Raw genomic sequence first — 18,418 nt, forward strand, 5'->3', positions numbered from 1 at the left:
GCTGGAAGAACTCGTTTTCTCACCGTTACACAACCAACCGGCGAGCCATTCTTTATCTAGAAGAATGTGGTGCCGACACAACTCCAGTACGAGGCCATTGGTACTGAGGGTTTCCCTTGTGGGCTAGTTGGGTTCAGTTCAGATGGAGAGTTCTGGATGGATGGGATCTTATGATGTGGAAATAGTACTAGATGGCCAAGGCAATGGGGCTTTCGCCGTCATCGATTGATTACTCATTCAGAACTCCTCACGGTTAATGCAAGCATGCTCTGCTTTTCTTCTTCAATCTACTGCAAGTAGTTTTGAAGACAGGGAGAAATGGAGAGGTATGGCAGCTAGGGTTTGAGAGTAGTCGGTTTCAACGGGTTCGACCCTCAAGTTAATTCAAACAGCTTTTACGGGTCGGGTGGGATCTCACTGACGGATCGGATTGCATAGTTTTCTGCACAGGCCTAGCATCTACCCCTCGAAATCTCTAATAACTACACCAATACCCACCCTTTTATGTTGAGCATCCACAACAGCATCCCAGCTTACTTTCACTGCCAATTCAGTAGGTTTTTCCCACTTTACCACTCCTCTGTCAGTATTCCCATGCAGCAGTACCTTCTGTTGTTGTGTTTGAGCTGAGACAAACTCATTTAGTCCATATTTGGCAATTCTCAGGACATTACCCGAATCTTCAAATTTTTTTTATCAAAAAGCAAAAGGGCCTTGTGCTCAAATTGGCTTACTGTCAAAACTTCTACAGCTCTATCTCGAAAAAATTCAAACCACAGGAGATTAGCAACTACTCTTTCAAGCCTCTCCTTGGTAAAAGTGTTATCTAAGTGCTTATTACTCCATGTATATATTTATTTCCTTTCCAACCTAAATAAATAAATAAAAATACTATTTACTTTTAGAGCCTTTTTGAAGTCTTCCATTTGGGTTTCTGATCTAGGTCTCTCACTTACCTTTTCATCTTGACAAATGATCTCATTAAAATCACCTATTATGCACCAAGGTTTCTCTGTTGAAGGGTTTAACAGAGACAATAGATTCCATGTCGATCTTATTTTGCTTGCCTCGAAATGACCATAGAAGCCAGTAAATACCCATGCCATGTTTTTCTCCTCACTCATGATTGTTGCATTAATATGGTGTTGAGAAAAATTGACAATCTCCACAATCACCTCTCTACTCCACAGCAACGCCAAACTCCTATTTCTGTCATTTGGTTCTACAAAAAACAACCCTCACACTCCACCTTCTTCTTAATACCTTGAAATTTACTAACTTGGTTTCCATAAGGAATACCAACTAGGGTTTCTTATCCTTCACCAATAGGTGGAGGTCTTGAACTGTTCGAGAATTCTCAAACCTCTAACAATTCCAACTTAATATTTTCATAATGTTTGGAAGGGTTGGTTAGCAACCTCTGCCAATGGCATACCATTTTGTTTGCCTTTCTTTACACTTCCCTCTTCCTTATCTGTAATTTCAAAACTAACCCAACTACGTTTACTCCCAGGTGATACCCCAAGGTCACCAAGTTTACTTGCATTTTATGCCTTTCTCTTCCACCTTCCCCTTTATGCCTTCCTGTCTTCTCATCCCTCATTGTCTCATTATTGGACAATTAATGTAAGCTAATCTTATGATCAATTAGCCTATGATGGTGCGAAATTGGAGTTGGACTCCCCATCCTTCTCCACATTTTCCTTACTATTCTCCCTTTCATTTCCTTCCATATGATCCCTGTTATAACTCCTTTGTTTCTCCATGTTTCTTCCTTGAGAATTGTGCTACGCACGAAGCCATGTTCCATACTGAGACCTGCTATCATCCCTTTCAAACGGTCACAATCCCCTGCTCCTTGTATTATTCTTCCACATCTAAAGCATAGTTTTGGAAGCCTCTCATAGCTCAATGGAACCCATATTCTGTTTCCAAGTAAGTTAACAGTTCTTCCTCTAGCTATCATCATCCTCAAGTCTAGTTCAATGTTAACCCTCAAATAGCTCCCCCATCCGATCTCATGCTCACCAACGTCAACTCCTATAACAGTCTTGATAGTTGCTCCCATCTAAATCCCTATTTCTCAAGTCATATATACCAATGACAGATTATTCATATGCACCCAAAACTCCTCGAAACCAAAGTTCATCTCCTGGGAAGGAGTAAAACCATCAAACAACTTTAGAACCATAAGTTGATTATTGAATAACCAAGGCTTCCCATCAAATACTCTCTACTTATCCTTCTGGTTATTGAAAGTTACCATAAATATATTTGGGATTATGTCATGAAAGACAAATGATCCTTCCAACCTCCATATTTTAGCCATGATCAATCTGATAACTTCCTTACTAATTTGTGATCAGAATACAGTTTCTTTACTAAACTTCTATCTCTCTCTGCTTTCACTTTCCCCATATGCTCAGTACCAAGTTCAATTAGAGCATTCGCCTCCTTGTAAGCCATAATTGATCACACATTTCCTCCAGATCCTCCATCTCTACTATCCCCAATCCTGCAATCAGACCAAGGGCGACTCCACCTTGCTTACTCTACGAGCAAGCCGAGAATCACACTCCACCCAAGCTTTCTCCACAGAGCAAGCGTAGAGAAGACTCATAATGCTCAGATTAAAATTAGGGAGTTGCTTTGTGATCGTGAATACAAAATAATTAGTAAGTGTTAGGACTTTACAATGATTAAGGATTTGCGACAAGATATTTTTATAATTTTAATACAGATATATTTACAATGATATTTTCTTTAATACAGATATTTTTATACTTATGAATTGGTGAAATATATTGTAAAATTATATGAATTAGAAAATAATTTTAAAATATGCTTCTCTGTGAAAACTTATGCGATAGACTTTAATATTAATAATGCATTTAGTATAATAATAAACAATATTCTAATTAAATAGGATTTTAATGAATTTAGTGTAAATTAGCCGAACTTGAGCGAGTAGTAATTAGTGAAGTCATGTTCATTTAACTTTTACTCGAATACAAATATAGATTGAGAGTTGAGCTCATTACTAAGTTATATAAAATTAATCACAAATAGCTCTTTATTATTTGAATGAGTTCGAATTTATTTACGAACTACTTAATTTTTTTTTAATCTCTTTAAATATTTAGATATCTTCATTATAAATATAACATTAATATAATAAAAAATAATAAATTAGTTTATACAAACTAAGCCAAATGTTTTATTCAAGTTATATTATTTAATAAGGATTTGGATTTTCTAGAATTTCGGCAGTGCTTAGGACCGCTTAATATAATTATGTATGTTAATTTTAGGTATTAAAATTGGAAACAAAATCATAAAATTATAAATTTATTTAATAATTGATCTTATATATCTTGATAACTTAATATCGTAATAAACGAAAATACCTATCACAAGTGAACGGAATCCAATCGAGTTATTGCCTTTTGCCCATTGTCAGACTTACCATTGTTTTTTGACAAAAAAAGGCCTAATAGAGCTATTTACTTACTTTATTAGTTAGTATGATGACTGCAACAACCTGCGCGCTTTTCCAGTACCGCGATTCACGCTCATAAATTGAACTACCAGTGAAACTTAAGCCTGACCTCTTAGTTCATCCGCACTCACCACGCTGTCCACCTTTCACTGGTTTAAACCCATATTCAACCATCACCCAACTTTGACTCGCCCACCCCAATCCAATTAAATCAATCCACATCATCAGTTACACCATTTCCTAAACCATACGATCCTTAATCACTCCACTTCATCAGAAAAGTTCGCTCGCTGAGTGGACCCGGTTCCCACTTTCCTTTTTTCCCGACCGAGTCGTGACTCGCCACCAGCATCATCATGTCACACAAACTCCGGAATACCTTTTTCCCATCCAGAAGTCCGTGCTCGGAGTCTTTATAAAAACGTCTTCGTCTTCAAACATGTCGTTAACTTTGTGTTTCTCGCAATGGCCGAAGCCTTGGACTCGGCTGCCGACCCTGGGACGCCGGGGATTCGGGAAATAAGGTCCGACACGACGCCTCAGAGTTTCTCGGGTCATGGAGTGGATGCAGCTCCAGGTTCGGGGATAAGGCGGTTTGGTTTGCGAGCGGAAATCGATACTTCCCCGCCTTTCGGGTCGGTCAAGGAGGCAGTGACCCGCTTTAGTGGGAGCGGGACCTGGGTGCCATTTTGCGGGATCGGAGATATTTATGTAAGCAAGTATTGATTTCATTTTCATTACTAGAGTTTAGTACTGTCTCGCAGAACAGGGATTTTGATGTTTATTTGGTTACTTAATTATGCTTAAATTTGGTTATAGATCCGGTCATCACCAGGTTGTTGTTCTTTATCCACTTGATGCTAACATTTTGCTGTTATCAACATCTAACTTATATGGTTTTTTTTTTTTTGAAGACAACTACTTATTATATGCTATCGAAGCTTAGTGGGGGAACTCCCAGTCCCTTCCAAATTTTTAAAAAAAAAATCACTTTCTGAAAAACTTGGAATCACCAAAAACATTTTAATTGGTTTTGTTTTTTTGTTTGATTTATTTACTTAATTTATGATTGCTCTTTAATCTAATGTTTTGTTTTACATTTAAATTGGGTGTAAGAATCTGTAAGTTCGTGTGACTTTATTAAAAGAAATTAAAATGCAAAATTTTGGATCCAAATGAGCATGAAATGAAGTACAATAACTGAATCTTAAAACCGTTGGTTTCTGCTGGTGCAAGATTTTCAATTTTTCAATTTTTTTTCCCATTTCTTCCATTCATTTTGATTCCCCCCAAGAGAAAAGCTTTGTATTTTTTCAAGTATATAATAACATGAATCCCCCCCTGCGATCGAAGTTATTTCTTATAACTTCACTACTCTGTCATGGTTATTTTCTCAGATTATGTAAGTGATCAAATCAATTTTCTCTCTGAAAATTATAATCAAACATACGTATGTTTGTTTTTTATAGTTTCCTGCATGCCTTGCAGACTTTAGTTGTCCCATTCTACTCATTCATAGAGTGTAAATGCAATTGCTTTCCGCATTTTCTCAAGAGAAGGCTTTTGGTTCTGGATTCAGTTATCCAATGCTTAATTGCGATTTCATTTGCAGAATGCATTTGAAATCTCCCGCATCCTTTTCTTTCCTCTCCTCTTGTTTGCTTGCTTGCGATTTACAATAGGATTGTCATGAGCAGAATGGCATTGAGGAGTTTGACATTAAGAAAGTGGAGGAACAGGCAGCAGAGTTGGAGAAGGATCTGATTGTGAAGGAACTGGAAACACTTGATGTCCTGGAAGAACTTGGAACAACAAAAAGGATTGTGGAAGATTTGAAGCGGCAACTACAGAAAGAAGCATTGAAATGCTTGACTGGCCAAGACCACTCTGATGAGCAGCTGCCAACTCCTGCTATTAAGCAAATGGACAAAGAAAGCCACAGAAATATTTTCAACCATTACGGGCAAAACGCTGGATGTTCAAGCCCGTGCCCCACTTCATCACCTGATTTGATCTTGATGGAGTTGAAGCAAGCAAAAGTTAACCTTGGTAAAACGATAGATGATCTTGGGGTGATTCAAAATTCCGTTGAATCTCTAAATAAGAAAATGATGAAAGAAAAGGTTTTACTTGAGAAGAGTCGTGGGTGGCTATCATCAAAGTTTGCCGGGGTATCGTCGCTGGAGGAGGAGCTAAAACAAATAAGACTAAAGCCACAAATAGCAGACGATAAAGAAGCCTATGGTGCCATTGAGAATCCTCCAAATATTTCAAGGGACTTTAAATCCATGGATGGGCTATGTAAGAGAATTGCTGAAGCTGCAACATCTGAAGTTTCAAGTCCAATGACTGTGAATGAACAGACCAAGGCCAGCATGAAGACTGCTGAGATGAGGTTGGTTGCAGCCAAAAAGATGGAGGAAGCGGCCAAAGCTGCAGAAGCTGTTGCACTTGCTGAAATCAAAGCTCTTTCAATCGATGAGAGATCATCATATTTCATACTTCCAGAACCAGAGAAAATAACTTACTCTTTTGGAGATCGATCTCCTTTAGTCACCCAAGCTCAAAAAGTTGAGGGGCTGCCCAAGAAGAATGTAGTTGATGCGAAGTTCCAAACAGATGACGCTAACATCTCTAAACTGTCCATTTTGAAGAAGTTAAAGGAAGCCACAGATGAAGTTAGACACAGTAAACAAGCCCTGGAGAAAGCTTTGAACAGAGTAGAAACAGCAAATAAAAAGCAAATTGCCGTTGAAGAGGCTTTCCAGAGATGGATTCCAGAGCATGAACAGAAGGGACAGGCATTTTATAAATCGGTCAATCGCAATAATATCCATGCATCGGATCACCCTGAGGTCTCTCCACTCAATGATATTAATAAATCAAACCTTGTAAACAATGAAACAAAGCCTGTTTTAAGGTCGACAGTTTCAATGCGAGATGTACTAAGCAGGAAGCAAGTTCTGCCCAATGAATGTATGGCAGGAAATGAAATGGAAGGCCACGCAGGAGGACAGAAGGTGGCTTTGAGTCAAATGCTTCATGCACTGAGGGAGGACCTAGCATTTTCTTCAAAAGCTGAGAAAGATGGAAGTGATCATAAGCAGCAGTTCTTAGCACAGAGGAAGAAATTTGGACTTATCCATATATCATTCCCTTTGACGAAGCCAAGTAAGAAAAAAATGCAAGCTTTGAACGCAGTGTGACGAGATTGATGCACTACAAATTGTCTCGTTTGGTAACATGTCCTTCATTGTTACTCCATATAGGTCAGGTGTGGTGCTTGTTTAGCCTAGAAAAAAAAAAAAAAATCTGTGTTTTGTTAATTATATCCATTTTTTGTAAAGGGGCTTTGTGATTTAATGATCTGTGATTTTAATGAGCTGCGAACTAAAGGCTGGGGTAGATGTAATGAAATGATGAAGCTTTTACTCTTTGATGCGTGATATTGTGACGGTTGGTGAAGCTGCATTTGCTAGCAAACGTGAGACATGCCTGTAAACATGGTTTTAGTTGTTGATGCTGCTAATACTGGTTTCTATGTTTTTATTACATGCTTGTAATCAATAACCGTTCTTGTACCTTAATAGCAAGTTCCCATGAAGAGATTGTAGTATCTTTTGATTTGCGTGCAATTTCCAGATGGATAAAGGATACATGTCCGGGTGTCCCTCGTGTCTTGTCAGACATGCGTGTCCCCTCTTAACAGGTCCAAACTCAATAAGAAAGAACTGAACCCATATTGCACTCCTCGACTTTGAGCTAGAATTCGGTACCGTACTCTCACGGTGAATTCAGCGTGCCTCAAATAATAAATTCAAATCATCAAAAATATAAAACTATGATTAGGCATCGGGACAAGGAATGAGTTGCTTTACATACAAGAACCAGAACATATGACTAGATATAATTGACATCCTCCACGTCATAATTTTCATGCTATGTGTTTTTGTTCTACAGGGGTGTGCACATTAAATTATTAAAAGTAATAGTTATAGTTATGAGTGTTCAAATGTCACATAATTATTTCGATAAAAATAAATATATATAATACTTACATAAAAAAAAAAAAAAATTTTTAATAATAATTTTTTTTTTTAAATGACTGTATAATATTTATATATTTTATTAATCTTAAATTACCAGGTGCACATCCTCTGACCTCCACGTCCCAACGTGTAAAAATAGTATCTTTGTATTTTGAAGTACAAGGATTGATGAAGGGGTTGGATGTCTGCTAGTGCTCTTTACTTTTCTGTTTTTTTCCTTCTGAGCCGAACGTATATATAATAACACGCGTCCCTCACTCTCCATCGCGGCCCATGAAAGCATGCGCAGTTTTGGGCCATCGTGGGTAAAAAGAAATTTGTCTTTTGCCTAAAAGGTATTTACAATCGAATTGTATAATTGTAATGTAATTGTTTTGAAAAAATAAAAAAATATAAAATTTATTATAAAAAAATTAAATTTTTAATAATAAATTTTATTATTTTTTAAAATAATTACGTAATATTTACACACTTTACGATTTAATATAAAATTACTTCATTTGCCTTGTAGTAATGCTCCTCCTACGCGTTAGCACAAGGAAGCAAGGCATTGCAACTGTTAAAAAGAGCTCATGTTGTTACGTGAATTTTATTGTTTGTGCTAGATTTTTATGATTCTTAATAGACTAATGCTGAATATAGTCGGCGGGTAAGGTGCATTTTCATTGAAAAAAATACTCAAACATATATTTAAATTCTCTCATGGACGGACTGGTACACTTAACTTTGGGCGTAACATAGAAAGACCCAAAAATAAAATGAAAAATAGAAAGAAGTAAATGGGAGGCAACCTCTCGTCAATAATGCCCCGCCCAATTACAAGAGAAGCCCACGAAAGAAAACCAATATTAAGAGGAGATCAAGAGAATATGAACAGAGAAGGTAAAAAGTTGCAGAGCAGCTTGGAGTGTGGACACTCTTATGGCGAATCCACCTAGGAACCGAAAGAGGGTCCGAGCAGTCCGCCGTGCTCCTGATGGAAGCGCCTATCGGAAGTGGTAATTACACTTACAGGCATACTCAGATATATCTCTGCAATGTATATATTATATTCATATCCCTATTTTTTTCGTTTTTATCTTTTGTCCTTTTTTGTTTTTGTTACTCTCATTTTTCATGAATGTTGCAGCAACAGTTGTGGGGTTTCGGTGGCAATCGCTTTGGCCGACCTACACGAGTGTGAAACCAAGAAGGTGGTGGTGCAGAGGTTCAGAGGAGTATCAGAAAGGCAAAACGTTGTGAAACCGACCTTTGGGGACCAACCTAGATCGCCCTTTCGAGTTTTCATGTAAACACTCTTTTTTCGTTATACGAGGCAATTCCATTACTTATATTTTTATTTATTATTTTTTTTGTTTTATGGGAGTCTAATTTGACCTTGATTTTAGTTTTTGTGCTGCATGCTTTATAGATGTATAAGCTCATGCCCTTAATCATGTAGAGTTGCATTCTATGCATGACAAAAGTTTGCGCATGCTGAAAAACACTGACATATATGCTTTATAACGTTTTCATTATGTTTGGTCGTTGGGAAAATGGATGATTGAGAAAAGAAACAATATTTTGAGATTACTGTTTGAATTGGTATTTTTTGACAAATATCGAAGTGAAGTTTCATTATAAAATATTTGGAATATAAATTTTTTTTAGAAGATTTGGAATATATTTGAAAGATATAGCACATATTCATGTTTGGAGTTGATGAATGCTCTTTTTTTTTTTCTTTTTTCCTTTCTTTCTTTTTCGGTGGGTTTACTAGGGAGAGCTTTGTAAAGACCTGCAAGACTATAAATGTGATTAGCATTGATCAAAACGGGCTTGACACTTGGAAGAACATGTCCAAGGAGGTAACGTTCTTCAAAATTTCTAATTGGCCTACTTAATTATATTTTAATTTGAGGGCTATAACTCCTTGACTTTTCTACAGGAGAGGAAACCATACATCATCGAAGCTGAAAGGGTAAACCATTCTTATGGGAAAGCTTTGCTTGAAGAAGTTGATAATTTGCAAGAGGTAATCCAGTTATATTGGGTGTTGTCATCGTAGATACTCATATGATTTTTTACGCTTGCTGGATGGAAATAATTTATTGTTACAATCATACATTCAGTTTACAGTTTAGATCAAGACTTCAAAAATGCCAACTTATGATTCTCTGGTGAGCTTAGGGTGTAAATTTTCATCTGCACGGTTGCATACTTTATTTCTTCAATCTGTTTACTCTAGTATTTATACTGGAGTTTGTGATACATTTGTCCCATTTGTTCTAAATTTTATTGATGACAAGAACCAGAAGGTCCATTATATATGATAGTGGCTACGTATAGCTCAGAGACGTGCTTTGGAAAACTTTGAACCATCAAGCTTCACCTCCACCAGGTTGTGTTAACATTATTTCAGAATATTGTTCTCTGATGTGAATGGTAACTATTTTGTAAAATGACACAAATGCCCTTGGCAAAGTGCTTTTTCATTGGGGCCATTTATGTCATTTTACATGATTGGCCATTTTTTATGGAGGGGAAAACCGATGTCATAACTTCAGAGTAGGTTAAAGTTGCACTGTGTCAAAGGTTACAAGTGTAAGTGAGAAGTAGATAACTCACAGAGAAAATGTCATTTACCCCTTTTCCATTGAGCCTAATTCCTCCTATTCGGTATATCCACTCTTGAAATTCCTTTCATTCTAATTCCAAAGTTGAGGTTTTCAGGATTTAAATGATATCAAAGATATGTTGCAGGTCAATGATGAGGCAGATTCGGCAATGGTGGGGAAGTTTGATCAGGTTTTTTTTTTTTTAATTTCTTTTTTTAACTTTTGAGGTTCAGAGTGGGTTCGTTGTCTTTTTGGTTGTAGCTGCTTTATATTAGTCTCTAGAATATTTCGTATATTTATTATTTGAGGCATTCACAGTTCTATGAAGGCTATGAAGACTACGAGAACTCTTATAGCTTTGACAGTTTTCAGTTTGTAGAAACTGAGTGATCTGGCACTTATGGTGGTACCTCTCTCTCTCTCTCTGTGGGCAAGCGTGCATATGCATGTGTTTTTGTTTAGATTATTCTGAATCAGATAGTCTCTGCATTCATCTCCTAACATCGCCACCATTATTGTTCTGCAGTGCCTCACTGATTCCCAAGGAAATGGTGCAAGCATCTATTGTCGAGAAATCTGGCTGAAGTTTGTACTAGTGATGGTCCCTTTTCTTGAGAAATCTGGGGCAAGGGGGCCAATCAATTGGTAATGTTAGAAATCTAAATTCTGCCAGAATTTTTGCCACTGCTTTTGTTTCTCAAGGCAAGTCATTTGGCTATTGTATAGTACAATAGGGGTTTTGTATGCATATGCATGTATGTATGTATTTTCAGTTATCGGGTATTTTGATCTAATTGTTTGAGATGGTGAGGGAATTTGATACTTTTAAGGAGTCGTTTCGTCAATGTTTCTGTTGTGCATAGTGTTGTTGGCTTAGAATATCTGGACTGGTACCGGATTTTATGATTCTTTGTTGGGTACCTTAGTCATGTCTTCATCTTCATGTTACTCGTTGCGAATTTAGCCCAACTGCACACCAACACACCTTAGGAGACGTTTGGATTCGAAGATGAGTTGAGATGGATTGTGAATAGTAATGAGATCAGTTGTGAATAGTAGTGAGATTTGTGAGTTAAAGTTGCTGAATAGTAATGAATAGTAGTGAGATGAGTTGAGATGAGCTGAGATGTCCTGCGAATCCAAACATCTCCTTAGTCTACTGTCTTGCTAAACCCCAAAAATAAGTGACGTTTTTTCCCTCTAAAGAAGAGGCTTATGTGATGTTAATCATCATTTTATTAATTATTATCATTTCATAATTTCTTAACACGTCATAAAATAATTTAAAATTTATTTGATATTTGTTTACTTTCTATCAATTATTTGATGGTGCATTAGAAAATAATAAAAGCATGATAAGTATTATTTTGTTAAAAAATAAATAAATATAGGCCTTTTTGTATGCAAGGTTGTCAAAAATGTTAATAATTTTTTTCCTATTTTTATCTCTTGAAAAAGAGGGCCTCATTTAAATATATATATATATTGAAAATTCTTATTTATAAGTGAATAAAATATTTAGTAAAGTGCTTAATAAAATTTAATTTGGATAATATGTTTTATATTACAGCTTAAGAATCGAATAAATCAATAGATTTTTCAGATTATTTCGTAACGATATTTACTAATTAAAACAAATGCGTTGAACTAATTGGTGGAAGAGGAACAAATCATTATTGTTACGAAAGTGTGCTGTCACAAAAGGTCCAAATGTTGAAGGGAGACACCTCATTGCTTAAAGTCTGACAATTCTTCTGTATTACAAAACTCGTTGTTAAGTTTAATTCCAGTTCTGGATATGTATTACCCCATTTTTCGTTCCGTAGACCAAGTATTTGGAAATTTTGAATCGGCGATATTTATGGATTGAGAAATCAATCATTTGTTACAGTCGTGAATATCAAGTAAGTGCAATTATTTTAAATAAATAAAAAAATATCGCATGCAGCATTACTGCTATGGATTATTCTCATTTATTTATTTGTTGATTATTCTCATTTATTTTCTAGTTTTAATGAGGAAATTGAGATTTAGTATGGATAGTGAGTTGAGTTGATATGAGATAAATTCAAATGAAAGTTAAAATTTGAATAAAATATTATTAGAATATTATTTTTTAATATTATTATTAGAAAATATTTTATTCTCAAAGTGATTATACAAAAATAAACATACAAATTGATGTGTCTTGATGTGTCAGATTGTAAAGTTACTTTTATTATAAAGTAGATTTAATGGATTTCATGAAACTATATCAGTTTAAGAATTTACTTTATGTAATCTCTTTAAGAGCTTTGTGTCTGTAACAGTTTTCTTATTATTGTTTTGAAATTTAAAAAAATTAAATTATTTATTATATTTTGTATGATAATTTATAAAAGTAGTAATAATGAGATAAAATGAGATGGATTGAAATTAAATTATATTTGGATAGCAAAGTATTCATGTATTATGTGAATGAAAATTTTTAGACATAAGTTTCACATCCTGTATATCGGTTTAAAAATGTCATTTTATTTTTTTACTCACGTAATGTAATGAAAATGATTTCAAATATATTTATAAATAAAATAAGATAAAAATATAAGTGGATATATTACTTTTATGTGAATAATAATAAAAAATAATAATAAAAGATAAGTAAAAATAATAATAAAATAATAAATTATGGTAAGATATTTTCTTGCAATAGCTGACATATTCTACTGCCGGAGTTTCATTATTTCGTTTCGTTTTCCTTTCAAATATTCGTCTCTCTAACAACAGAGACATCACAACTCGTCATCTTTCCATTCCATTCGCTTTCGTTTCCCTCCGTCCAAACAGTCCGGAAGAGGAGTACCGTAGGGAAAAAAAGAAGAAGAAAAGAGAACCAGCTACTCTCTACGGGATTTGGGGCTCAACCATATTCATCTAGTCGTGTGCTAATGGGCTGTGCAAGTTGCAGCAGTTTCCGAACCTCTTCTCTTCTACTTCCTTGGATACCCTCTTCTCGTATATCATTCCCTGCCCAGCTCAGAATACCGGTCTGCCTTTATTTTTTTAATATTGTTTTTAAAAGTTTATTTAACGTCCCTGCCGTTTATTTCGATTATTAATTGCTCGTATTACACAGAAATCAGGGCGCTTGAACCTGGTTAAGTATAACCTGGTGGTTAGGAAAGCTTTTGAGTTCGACGAAAATGTCTCCTTAAATGGGTTTCCCACCACACCCAACAAGGTTTTCATGCAAGAGGTATTCCTTTTAATTTTTTATTTACTGCATTCCTAATTCTCAATCAAACTGCTTTTTTCCTTTCCTTTATTCTATGCACCGGAGCTCCAAAACAATTTCTTTTTTAAGTTTGCGGGTTTGCCTTAATTCGCGTTTTGCAGGGAAGATATGTTGGCGAACCCATTGTGTTTGAGAATTGAGCTTCCGGGTTGTAGCTTTTATTGCACAGTTTCACGGTTAGCATTTCAGTTTTGATTAACTGGATAATTTTTGTTCACCTTTCGTTGCGTTTCAGGCAATTGGAGCTGAATATGGAGAAGGTTTTGAGACTTTTAGGCCAGATGGACCTCTAAAGGTTGATGTGGTAAGGAATTTGGCTTATCTGATATGCATGCTTCAGTTTTTTCTCATCTGATGGTCGGATTTGGTTGTTACTACTTATTGCAAATAGGAGTTTTTGAACAACAGATTGCAAGAAGGCTTTCTTCAACGAATACGCTATGCAATGAAGCCAGATGAAGCATATGGCCTTGTTTTCTCCTGGGACAATGTGGTGGTAAATTTCCAAACTTTGGTAGTGTGTATCATGGACTTAATTTGATGATGCTGGATTTTTTTATTAAAATGCTGGGTAGAACAGAGCTGAAATTGTTATTTAGACGGAGTAAAACCAGTTAATGATGCAAATCTTTAATAGATAAGGGAGATAACTGACGTGTAACACACCGGCGCCTGCCTGCTTGTGTGAAAGCCCCCATTATAACCTAAGTTTCAAAATGATAAGACTTTCTCCGGAGATAATTTAAATAAAAGTACAGTTCCTCAACCAACAAATAGAAAGTGAGATCATAAATGAGGTTCACGCATATGTGTTTCAGGTTGTCTACAATTAGACTTGAACTATAAAAGGCAGATTCTTTTCCATATCTATAATTACTCTCCAGACACAAAAACACAATTATTTCAAAAACTCAATAGATATAATTTCCACAGTACCCGTTCAGATGCAGCTTATTTTCAAAGGGTGGGCTTGAGATGAGCTGTAGAATTAGACATATTGGGCTCGATTCTACACTAGGAGTTCCCCTAGGTTATCTGATACATGAATCTGGTGGTTTGAGTTGTGTATTCAGGTTTTCCTCCCTGGGGGTGGGCATGAATCTACACTGAAAAAAAAATTCCCCCAATGTAATTACATGTATGATACGTTTCAGGCAGATACTCGGGCTTTAAAGTTGAATGCTTGGAAGCAGCTTGCCTATGAATTGGGTATGTAACAGCTTTTCTTTTCGATTTTTTTTTTTTTTTTTTTGGGGGGGGGGGGGGGGGGGGGGGTGGGTGGTTGTTGTTTGGATAGGAAATATCTTTTTTGGCTGTAATTCAGGCTGATATGCATAACCCTATGTGGAAGAAATAACCCATGGGGATATGCATGGTTGTATGCGGATGTATAAGAATGATTTTTATGCAGACAAAGAAAATTGTTTTCAAAGAAGGGGAGAAATTATGTTTTTTTTATTATTTTGTGATGACTTGGTGAGATTGAACCAAAATTTCTGATGCCATGATCTTGGTTATTTTGAATTCTCATGCAGGAAAGGAAATTCCTGAAAATGGTGATGTGCAAAGACTGATGGTTTGTGCAGGTGCTGATCATGTACTCAAGAAGGTTTGGAAATTCATGGTTATATTAGCATAATTGAACTAACATAGTGTTCATGTCTATCACAATTATTACATGGTATCATCTCAGGAATGCATCTCTTGTTAGACTAGAAATAAATTAGATTTTTGGAGATAAGAGGTGGTTGTTTCTCATTTACTGTCAATTCCTTATTTTTTATATCAAATGTCTCTGACAAGTTTCCAAAATCTTTCAGTTTTTACTTTTGGATGAATCAGAAAGCGAAATAGAGAGATTGAAGTTTAGATTTTCGCAGTTGTATTACAGGAATCTTCTTGAAGTGAGCACTTACTTTAATTATTCTATTGGTGTCATGTTTATCTCAGGTGCAACATTTTAGCTTCTTCTTCTTCTTTTTTTTTTTTTTTTTTTTTTTTTTCCCAGCTTAAAGAACCCATTGAGGGGCTCAAAGAATGGCTGGATGCAGTTTCTACATCTCGCATCCCATGTGCTGTTGTTTCAAGTTTAGATCGGAGATATATTGTAGAGGCACTAAGGAAAATGGATCTCAAGAAGTATTTCCAGGTTGGTTATTTGTTTCAAATTCAAAATTCCTTTCTCTGCGGAGAAAAGCAGTGAGTTGGCACACCTTTATATGCACAGTTCAGCAGGATATGGAACATGATGTTTCCCTTTGGCATTCTAAATGCTAAATTCAACTCTGCTCTGTTTTCAGGATATGTAGTTGCTTGCTTTATGCTTCTCTGTTTTTCTACCATTTGATACAATGAAACTACATGCTATTGGGAAACCATTTTTCTCTACAAAATAGGGCTGCATTTTTGTTGTGATTCTGTTTGTAAAGAAATTTCAGTAACGGGTTTTGCTATACATTAGCCACTATTCACCCCCACACCTGACAGCTTTTTTTTTTTTTTTTAAATAGGGTGTGGGGTATGGGGTAGTGAATAGTGGCTGATGAGAAGAATTATTCAAAATATAAAAAAATTTGACAAAAAGTTGATGAGAAAATTTCAGTGGAAATATTATATGCTGCTATCATGATAAAAGATGCATGAAAAGTTAGATTGAGATGGATTTATTTGATCAGGAATTATATTAGATTGCACTAAATGGTAACTTCCCTTAAAGTCACTGAAGTAATTGTGGACATCATGCATTCCCAGCTAATTGTCCTCGTTTTGGAGTTGCAGGCAATCGTGACTGAAGAAGACGGTATGGAGTCAATAGCTCATAGGTTTCTTTCTGCAGCTGTGAAGGTAAAGTTTGCAAGACATGATTAAGATATATTCACTCCCAGCTTTCGAGTTCAGCCTTTCTTAATTTTCTTAACATTTTTTCTTGCCTTATATTTTCTCCGAAACCTGAAATGGCTAATCTGGAGTCATTTAATTACAACTTAAACTGTAAATGATTATACAAGGAAACCTTTATTTTCTTAAATTTAAAATTTGGATTTTGATGCTGGATCTCGTTTTTTTCTCTTCACAACTCAAAGTTATTGCAAGCGAAAGTTGCCTGCCATATGCACGGTTATAGAATATAACATTATGCTTCCTGAGACATGGTATGTGTGACATCACTGCTGCTCTATAGTTCTGCTATGGTTTTTGAGATGCTTGTGCTCCTTGCAGTTGGACCGGAAACCATCGAAGTGTGTGGTGTTTGAGGATGACCCAAGGGGTGTAACTGCTGCACACAATTGTACAATGATGGCTGTGGCGCTAATTGGTGCTCACCCAGCGTGCGTATTGACACTTCTGTATAGGGAGTTTTAAGATGTTTCATAAAGCTGGCATAATTAGTTATATGTTTTTCCATTGGTTAGGTGCTCCTGTATACACCTTCTGAAGTGTGAACATGAGTAGAGCTCCTTTGCGTGTTTAATAAAAAATAGAATATTGTTCACTTTCTACACACACTTAATTCATACATCCTCTTTTAGTTAATACAAAGATACATAGAAGTTTGTCCTTGTTACAAGTGTTTTATGCTATAATATCAATTTTCCTCACTGATTTGTTAAAGTAATCGTTTGTTTGAGTTTTTCTTGGTCCATGCGGGTGCAATGACTGTGTCTTCATGTCAACTGTGTTCCAGCAAATGTTGTGCGGAATAAAATCACTTGCCATAGTGTTGATCTAAATGTGTTCTCGTTATGCACTTTTTCTAGTCTGTGAAATGTAGCCTGAAAAATATGTCTGAAACCTTCATTGAATTTGGAGATTGATTGGTTCCAGAACATGCAGGTACGATCTGGTGCAGGCTGATATTGCAGTTGCTGGCTTTAATGAGCTTTCAGTAATTAACCTGCGAAGATTATTTGCCAATAAGGGTTCTGCATTCATGGACCTGCAAAAGCAGATTGTTGAGAAATCTCCACCGAAAAGGAACTTTACCACTGATACCATTTTTTGATTCACTTTCCACCGTTCCTATCTTCACTCCCTTGCCAAATTTCTCCTTGTAATTAAGCAGCTAATCTTCATAGCTTTCTTTTGTATTTCATGGTGTCCTGTGAAATTCTTAAATGAATCCGCGTTTGCTGTTTAACATATAGGTGAAAAATGTAACAACCAGGGAATATTCGTTCCCTTACATGGACTATCTTGATTTCTTCCCTTCCTTCAGTGTAGAAGATCCTACTTTGGAGAACTCTATAGTTTAATATTGCTCTGTTAATAAAAGCATCTTGCTGGTTTTTTTTTTTTTTTTTTATTTGCTGGTTTCATTGCTAGAGCCCATTTTAAAGTCCAGACAAAGTTATATATATGTTTAAATGAGGTATTTGAGTGTCATGGTCTTGATATTGTATGCTTTTCATATTCTCCCTAATTTAATATATATATATGTTTCTTCATTTAAAGATAAATAAAAAGATGAAAATAAAAGCCTAAAAAGTTAACATGCCTCCGTTAAATGAGATCATGCCTACAGTCAGACAAAAAAATAAATAAAATAAAATAAAAATAAAAACTGGATTTACAATGTGCAGCTCAGTCGCATTGTTATAGCATATTCTGAAACCATATAACTAATCTTACTAATGGTTCAAAACCAAATCGAGCTTTATTATTATATTGACAAGCAGAATATCAGTCATATGATGCCAAAGTTTTGTTTTAATAATCCATCAATACTTTTTTCCGTTAGATATGAGATTATTGAACATTGACTTAGTATATAACACTGCATTCTTATTTTCTAATAATGTTATATGTGTAAATTTTGCTTACTCATTTTAAAAAACATGTGAAATTTATTATTAAAAAATTAATTTGTTTTATGTAAAACTTACTGTTGTTTACTAATACTGCCTTTTGTTTTTATTGTCATCGAGAATATATATATAAATAATAATAATAATCACAAATTTATGTGTGTTATGTGATGCGTTAAATTTATTTTATATAA

The 18,418-nt window shown here is 35.4% G+C and overlaps 3 protein-coding genes across 3 annotated transcripts; all 3 read left to right on the forward strand.

The window, feature by feature from the left end:
* The first annotated feature begins 3,676 nt into the window (after positions 1–3,676).
* LOC108991906 (WEB family protein At2g40480-like) lies at positions 3,677–7,115 on the forward strand. The gene is made up of 2 exons (XM_018966319.2): positions 3,677–4,210; positions 5,197–7,115. Exons 1-2 carry the CDS (start codon positions 3,965–3,967, stop codon positions 6,703–6,705), a joined length of 1,755 nt encoding a protein of 584 aa, XP_018821864.1. The 5' UTR covers positions 3,677–3,964; the 3' UTR covers positions 6,706–7,115.
* Positions 7,116–8,409: 1,294 nt separating this feature from the next.
* On the forward strand, positions 8,410–11,023 carry LOC108991784 (high mobility group B protein 7). The gene is made up of 7 exons (XM_018966167.2): positions 8,410–8,546; positions 8,678–8,836; positions 9,308–9,395; positions 9,476–9,562; positions 10,291–10,335; positions 10,464–10,551; positions 10,672–11,023. Exons 1-6 carry the CDS (start codon positions 8,470–8,472, stop codon positions 10,533–10,535), a joined length of 528 nt encoding a protein of 175 aa, XP_018821712.1. The 5' UTR covers positions 8,410–8,469; the 3' UTR covers positions 10,536–10,551; positions 10,672–11,023.
* Positions 11,024–12,860: 1,837 nt separating this feature from the next.
* Positions 12,861–17,722, forward strand: LOC108991923 (5-amino-6-(5-phospho-D-ribitylamino)uracil phosphatase, chloroplastic). Its single transcript, XM_018966348.2, has 11 exons — positions 12,861–13,171; positions 13,261–13,380; positions 13,655–13,723; positions 13,811–13,915; positions 14,574–14,628; positions 14,955–15,028; positions 15,240–15,323; positions 15,428–15,568; positions 16,198–16,263; positions 16,639–16,748; positions 17,254–17,722. Exons 1-11 carry the CDS (start codon positions 13,073–13,075, stop codon positions 17,420–17,422), a joined length of 1,092 nt encoding a protein of 363 aa, XP_018821893.1. The 5' UTR covers positions 12,861–13,072; the 3' UTR covers positions 17,423–17,722.
* The last annotated feature ends 696 nt before the right edge of the window (positions 17,723–18,418 follow it).

Source organism: Juglans regia, chromosome 7, assembly GCF_001411555.2.
Source record: "Juglans regia cultivar Chandler chromosome 7, Walnut 2.0, whole genome shotgun sequence".
NCBI lineage: Eukaryota > Viridiplantae > Streptophyta > Magnoliopsida > Fagales > Juglandaceae > Juglans > Juglans regia.